The following is a 7663-nucleotide window of genomic DNA, read 5'->3' on the forward strand; positions in this document are numbered from 1 at the left end:
GGCTGGAAGCACAGCCGCCTGCAGCAGCTTCTGCACTCCGGCATCCAGCCCTGAGCACTGCAGAACCAGGCCAGCGGAGCACCTGCGGAGGTGGCTGGCCTCATTCAAAAGGCAGCTCGGTACTCGGCACTGTGGGAACGCACGTTACAGCTTTCATTCTGAATTTCACATGCGGCTTGAGGAAGGCATGTCAGCCACCTCGTAACCAGCTCCTAACTGTCGGCTTAGTAATGCACTCCGGCATCCAGCCCTGAGCACTGCAGAACCAGGCCAGCGGAGCACCTGCGGAGGTGGCTGGCCTCATTCAAAAGGCAGCTCGGTACTCGGCACTGTGGGAACGCACGTTACAGCTTTCATTCTGAATTTCACATGCGGCTTGAGGAAGGCATGTCAGCCACCTCGTAACCAGCTCCTAACTGTCGGCTTAGTAACTAGTCCTGAGATTTGGGAACTTAAACAACTCTCAGTAGTTGCCTAAACTGACAGAAAAGTGTAATTACAACTATTTGTAATCTCCCAAAACTGGCATTATATGTTTACTCTTATATGCACAAGTGAATATTTTTATATCCTTTGTAAGGGCAGTTTTCCCGAATTCCTAAGTTCCAGATGGTCCTGGAGCTGTGGCTAAATGCTGAACCTTCACTGAGAGAATTTTTTTCTGAGGCAGTACCTGTAAGAATACATGTACACACAAGAATTTTTACAGGTCAAGACTTACAACGGCAAAAGGAAAAAACCCAACCAACCAACCAGACCAACAACAACTTACATAAGAAACAGGTTTTTGAATGATGCCAGTCTAACATTTTATTTATTGCATACAAAAGGGTTTCTTTTGACAATGGAATTTTATATGAAAAGTAATTTGATGCATACTGTTGAGAACCTTATCTTCAAAGTCAAAGATGCTGCAGAAAACTTAAGGCAATGCATCTAAGCATATAAAGCACACCAAGTGGTGGAAATTTTCAAAATCAAAAGCCTATTCTTTTCCTTCCCTTAAATTATGGTTAAGTCACAACTTTCTGGAATAGAAGTAGGCTGCAGCTTTATTAGCCCCTGCGATAGCATGTAAGATCAGAACAGTGTGATTCCTGGCAAATACCTAAGGTGTTCAACATCACATTACAATGTTATGCATACATTTAAAAGCAAGACAGTATCAGTAGCAGTTATAAAACAAGTCAATTCCTGGACCACTAAAATACCTCTAGTACCAGGCATCCAAATCAGACACATAAAGGATTCCCTAAAACACAAAAACAAAATACAAAAATCCCCTAAACCTGTGCTTCTTTGTCCTGTAAGGAAGCCAAAATAGATTCTATCACATACCCAGGGTCTCAATTATTTCAGAAGCCCCATTTTTGTTTATCCCGTGTCTCTCGGGTACCTTCTTGGAAACTTTAAAAAGTGAGTATCATCAGACTTCAAGCATGAGTGGTCAACTAACTTCCCTCCTTTTCAACAGTCACCCAAGAACAGAAAGCATCTGTTCAGTCCTTTCCATTACCTTCATTGGCTTTTACCAAAGCAGCTTCAACTTCATACTCACTTTCAGTTTCCTACAGCCAGGATGTTCAAGAAGCTTTAGCATAAAACCATGTCAGGTTTTGAAGCAGTCAAATCATGTGTTGCCTCTCTCCCATATCCCCCATTGTACAAGCACAAAGTGGTTTTAAGTTCACTTTTAGCAATGCAATTAAGCTCGAAAATGTCCATTTATCACACATGCTGGAATAAAATTTTTCTCCTCTTAAAGCCTCAGTGCCAGAGGCATCAAGCCAGCACTAGACAATGCACTGGCACATGCTACTCCTAACAGATTGGAGAAGAAAAAAACCAAAAAAACCCAACAAAAAAACCCAACAAAACCCAAACCTCACAAAACAAAAGTGAAGCAGCTTTAACCAGACAAAAACAGGCATCAAATTAGATAAGGTAATATTTATAAATGGATTTTTTTTTTAGTGTAAACATAACAGTTCATCTTCTAGGTTTACTGTAAACCATTTTACTCTTAATCAGATTATGAAAGACAAAGACAAAAGAAACTGAAGGTATTTATTATTCAATCCACTTACAAAGCAGGTGGCTTAATGCAAGCTTATTGACATGTTCATATATGATCCCCAAGGAACATCTTTTCCAAAGTGACAGTAATACTGTCTCAATGTTTCTGCACGTTTGCATTTTGCAACATTGAGCACATTTAAATAAACTATTATCTATCCTATGTGAAAGAATGTTGATGAACAACTTGAATCCTGATGTGGATTAAAACTTCCTCCAAAGGTGAAGTGTTAGTACATTATAACTTAATTCTATATACTATATTATGCAGCAAATCTTAGCTATAGAAAATATTTCAATCAGTGATGGACTGTTGGTAATTTATAAAGAGGGAATCTATGATCAAGGCAAAAACTAGGTAACCACGTATTTTGTGTCTCAGTTTCTACATAAATTTACAGGCTTTCAATTTACTAATGAAAAATAAAACAAGAGACAAGTGGATTTAGCTAACTTTATTAACTTTAAAACTAATTTAAAAAATCCCAAGACACGCCTGGAATCCTTAGAAGTTCTATGAACGCATGTATATCTGGCAAAAAAAAAAAAAAAAAAAAAACCTCCACAAAAAAAACCCCCAAAACCCAAACAAAACAAAAACACCCCCCCAAAAAACAAAACCCCTGCAGCTCTAAGTCCTTATTGAATGGTTCTATATTAAAAAAAAAACACCAAAAAAAACCAAACAAAAAACCCCTCAATATGCGCAGATACTTCAACTTAAGTTAGCTTAACTAAGAAGACCAAACATATTCTAAGCTCTTTTTCCATTTCCCTAAAAATTTGTTCAATCTGCAAGTATCTACAATCCAGCTAACTGAAATCAACATTTAGTGTTCACTAGAGCTGTTTCACAGCAGCAAATATTTAAGTTAGGGATTCAAATTTCTAGACATAGGAAGAAAATGATAAATACAATCTGAACAGCAGTCTAAATGTTTAATATTGACATTCAAATATATCTGCATTGTGCTGAAATTTTAAAAACTAACACAAAAATCTGATCAGACAAAAACTCTGGTGATGAGTATGCTATATGTATCAGTCAAACTGAATGTAGTTAATATTCTGTTCCCAGTATTAAGGATGTTATTTGAGTCAGAACTGATATTGTAAATATACAGCAGCCATTTTTTCCTAATTAAGGAATGTCTCAATACATAATATTATCCTTTTCTAGATGATCTTTATACATTTAAACTAAAATATATGATAGATTAAATTAAGGAATCCGAGGTTAGTAATGAGTGAAATCATACTTTCAAAGCTCCATACTACGTAAAACAAACCAAAAAAAGAGACCACACAATTCTACTTACTAAAGCAGCTAATCTTGCCTGCAAGTTTGGGGTCACAAAGCCCATAATATGTGCAAACAAATGCAATACAGGGAACCATGCAAAAATACAGTAATGAATTAAAAGAAAAAAAATGTAAAACCTAAAAAAGTTTTATAAATACACTGAAACTCAACTGTCTTCTACATAAACTGTAGGTCTACCATTAGTTGTACCATATAGCAGAGCCAGCACTCTAGGTTCAATGCTTCCAAATCTGCGCAGATAAGTCATGCCATCTTTGGTTGACTGCAGTACCAGGAAGGATGAGAGGGAGTGAGAGGGAGGACGAGAGTTCTGGAAAGCAGTGTCAACTTTCACTAGGCAGTTGAGCCTCAATGTCCACTCTGCAAATGGGGCACTTCTTGTTAGTAATCAGCCACTGATCTACACATACTTGGTGGAAAAGGTGCATACATGGAAGGCGCCTGTCATCAGAACAGAAAAACATTAGTGTTAATAAAGCATTTCCCTATCAACATACCCATTGGAAAAATGGTAATCTGGGTTTTGCTGTTGAGGAGTCTATTCTTTCTGCACGTGCATGTTTTTCCACAAGTTTGACTAGCCTTTCCAGTTGAACCTGCATTTTGTCTAGTTCCAAGAGGAAATGGATATGGGCAATGAAGTCAGGATCAGCTAGCTTCTGCTGTATTACACCGATTTAAACCTGTCACAGCTTAAGAAGCATTACTCCAGAAAAACTAAAATTGGCAGTCCTGATTAATTCAGGGTATCAAGCTTGGGCTCATGTTATTAGACAGTCAACTTATGGAAGACCATAAGAAAATAACCTACATTCTACCCAAAGACAATACAGACTGAACAGTGTGTGTTTTCAATTGCAACTTGTTTTATTTATTGGCTCAATGACAGATAGTCTTTAATTGTGACTGTTAACTTAGGGAGTATTGCTCAGGTTAGTGTACCATATTCAAGTATGGTCTCAAAGCTAGAACATCAACATTAGAGTTGTACTCGATGATCCTTGTGGGTCCCTCCCAACTCACAACATTCTATGATTCTATGATTATGTTGCAATATTCAGTGGTCCTATTTACCTGACATCTTCACCTTCCTCCAATATAGACAAACAGATGGTACACTTTTCCTCTGTGTCTTCTTCTGTTCCTTCCTCCCCATCTTGCTTGCAGTGCAGTTTCCTCTGTGAGAACCAATCAGTTGTTACCTTATTAGTAGAGACGACATTATTGACAAACTGAATAAAATCTGTTTTTAATACATATTCAACACATACTTATTTGAAAACATTTCATATTTATTCAAATGTATTTGAACCAAAATGAATCAAGAATTAGCTCTTGGAGCAAAATCACAGGACATTTCAGATTTATTTAACTATTGTTAATTACAAAAGTCTACTGGACTGTGAATATATTTATTTTATATTGTTGCAACCAGTTCTTTTACTTGCAGCGTATGTATAAATAAATTCATCTAATTCATGAAGAAACAAACAAACAAAAAATCCTTTCAATCCTAGTATCTTAAGTCTCTATTTATCAAGTGTGAAAGAACACTATGTAAATGGGGATGGGATTCTATATGGTATAATAAACTCTAATTGAGACACAACTTAAGTTGCCAAAATTCTGTACCAGATTCAAAACTTCCTAGTGTCCCATAGTCTTCCTAATGTAATCAGAGTACAGGTTAAAATGATAGATACCAAGCAGGTAAGCATCCTGAATAATTTATTGCAAAAATAAAGTCTTACTTTATTTGATGAGTTCTCACTGAGTCTGCTGAAAGTTTAGCTATTACCAATAGTTATTTAATTGCTCACAAGGCTATTCGTAACTGCTGGACAAATTATTAAATCACATCAAAACACTTTTATTTATCACATTACAGTAACTCTTTATCTAGGGACCAAAATTTTTATTTTCTTTGTAAAAGAAGTGGCATTATAAGCTTTGCTTACTATCCTTGAAATTGAAAGAAACAGACTCTTTGAAGCTGACATTTCTGCAGATTTAAGCTAAACGTTATTACATTTTTAAAGAAATATTACAGACAGGCCACAATTTGAGAAATCCTCACCTTTTTGTATTTATGTGGATATGTACATCTTTCTATAGTTCCCTGCGTTGCTCCACGATTAACATTGCCTAATCGTTCCTCCAAGTGAATCAGCTCCTAAAAAATTATGAAGGAATAAACAGTGTAACAATTGTTATTTCAGCTACTTTGAGTAAATATTAATTTTATTTTAACCCATTTGCAGGATGACAAACTCTCAACTCCCAACTTATTCAAATACAGGCAAAGCAAAAAAAGAGCATGTTGTGTGGGAAAAGTGATGGGTTTCTGTAAATATCCATCTGTAAAAACCACACAACGCTGCCTGCTATTTTAAGTTATAGGGAAACAGTGTTTTACTACTAAACAAATCTACATTGTTTGTCAGCTAGGAATGGTTATCAGTATGTTCACACATACTTGCGTGTATAATGAGGAAAATGCAATTAAAATGCACTATGTAAATATTCTAACAGTCACTAAGGCTTAGAAGGAAAAAAAGTTGCTTAAGTTGAAATACAATGACTGACTTTCTTTTTTCCAGCAATGAGTTTATTAGAACCATGACATGTCACTGAAGATGTTTTCAGTGGACGAGTTCATTAACTCTCTGCATCTGATACTTTTTATTTTCTCCTTCCTACCCCCACCCCGTTTCAATTCCTGTACTATGTAAACAGGACAGCACCGTTAAAGTTGCCAAGTTTCACCCTCACTAGGAGGATCCTGGCACAATTATTCAGAGACACCACTACCTTTTACCATCTTACGTGAATACTACATCCTAACTGGGCTGGTGGGCAGAGCAAGATGTTAATAAGAAGTTAGTAATGCCCTAAGCCTACATTGTCCAGGGCATCTTTGATTGCCTGCCTTTTCAATTTGCTTTTACCCCAGTTCACAATAGTGAAGTTATTCTATAAATAAAGGGTATTTATTATTCTTTTACATCTATATATAGAACTAGTTCTACTGTAACCCTCCCCATATTCCCTCATGACACATTTTGACATATATCTAGTTTTATTCTATTACAAACCTCAAAATTGCCCCTGAAAGGGCCTCTGAATGATGTTCCATCCAATCCTGATGAAATGTAACGGATGTGAGGGTAGCCCGCCATGTCTGGTACCTATTCAAACAGCAGATGTTAAGTTAAACCTATTCAGAACAGTTTCAGTGTTTTACTGTTCACTTTGTAAAATTTAAGATCCTTTTGCTTTTATTGAGTCACTTATTATTTATACTCCTCAGCTTGAGCATACAATTCCAACTGACCATGTAACACACCACCACTCTGAGCTCTCTAAACATAACCAGAAACAAAACAGAAGTGAGACTAGATCCTCTATTATAATCTCTCCACATCTGCATTACCTATTGCTTGGTCTCACCTCCCAAGTCTCCAAATCTCAACCTGCTTTGAATAAACCACGATAAATATCTACCTATTTTTGTAAACAAAACACCTAAAAAGTTATGCATAAAGTTACAAAAAGGACTTGCTACAGATAATCAATGTAAGTTTTTAGTACCACAGAAGAAACAAGGCTAATACTCAGTCTGGAAAAACCAATAAATATCCTTATCTTACGCAAAGCAACTGAACATCTTCAGACGCACTTCAAATTTAGAGGCAGATAAAAAAGTAACACTCAAAACTCTCATCTAAAGTCACAGGCAACTCTATATATGCTCTATATTCAAGCATCCACTGACTTCCTTTCATATTAAGAGATATAAGCAGTAAAAAAAAAAATACCAGTGTCCAGTGATATACCCCCCAGGTACTTAAAGCACCAGAGCTTTTCATACAGGAAAGCAGAAAAGTAGTTAATGTACCAAGGACCACCTTTGCTGCAGGGCTTTTGTGTTCCACTTTTACTCCTGTCTGATGAGTGAATAATGACACTGACTTTTTGTGAGAAACATATTAGCAGCAATTTTTAATGAACAGGTGAAAAAAAAAAAACCCAAACAAACAAAGGATCAGCAGACTCAGTTTACTTAATCGTGTAGAGCGTACTGATACAGGGACCGTAAGCAGCAGTTCATTTGGAAATAGGGGTAGGCACTTAAGTACTATGTTCCTTTCTGTGCTATTAGCAGGTAATGTCTCTCCTGTAGTATTCAGGGCAGCTCAAAATTCATCTCATGAGGCTGTCAACAAATCAGACATCCCAGATATTATTAATGAAGCCAAGTGT

General features: G+C 36.5%; 1 protein-coding gene across 1 annotated transcript; it reads right to left on the bottom strand.

Annotated features, from left to right (window-relative positions):
* Positions 1-2707: 2707 nt before the first annotated feature.
* On the bottom strand, positions 2708-6579 carry LOC104520680 (E3 ubiquitin-protein ligase Arkadia-like). Its single transcript, XM_010162432.1, has 4 exons — positions 6496-6579; positions 5478-5573; positions 4475-4602; positions 2708-3841 (listed from the first exon to the last, which is right to left on the bottom strand). The coding sequence occupies exons 1-4, from the start codon at positions 6577-6579 to the stop codon at positions 3724-3726; spliced, it is 426 nt and encodes a 141-aa protein (XP_010160734.1). The 3' UTR covers positions 2708-3723.
* Positions 6580-7663: the final 1084 nt, after the last annotated feature.

This window comes from Antrostomus carolinensis, unplaced genomic scaffold, assembly GCF_000700745.2.
Source record: "Antrostomus carolinensis isolate BGI_N321 unplaced genomic scaffold, ASM70074v2 scaffold44652, whole genome shotgun sequence".
Classification (NCBI taxonomy): domain Eukaryota; kingdom Metazoa; phylum Chordata; class Aves; order Caprimulgiformes; family Caprimulgidae; genus Antrostomus; species Antrostomus carolinensis.

Excerpts from the sequence above, each read along its gene's own strand:
- LOC104520680 (XM_010162432.1), bottom strand. The coding sequence starts at position 6,579 with ATGGCGGGCTACCCTCACATCCGTTACATTTCATCAGGATTGGATGGA. Across the intron at positions 4,603-5,477 it reads ATCCACATAAATACAAAAAG|GTAACAACTGATTGGTTCTC; the intron begins GTGAGGATTTCT and ends TCTACTAATAAG. Across the intron at positions 3,842-4,474 it reads GAGGAAGGTGAAGATGTCAG|GCGCCTTCCATGTATGCACC; the intron begins GTAAATAGGACC and ends TTCTGATGACAG.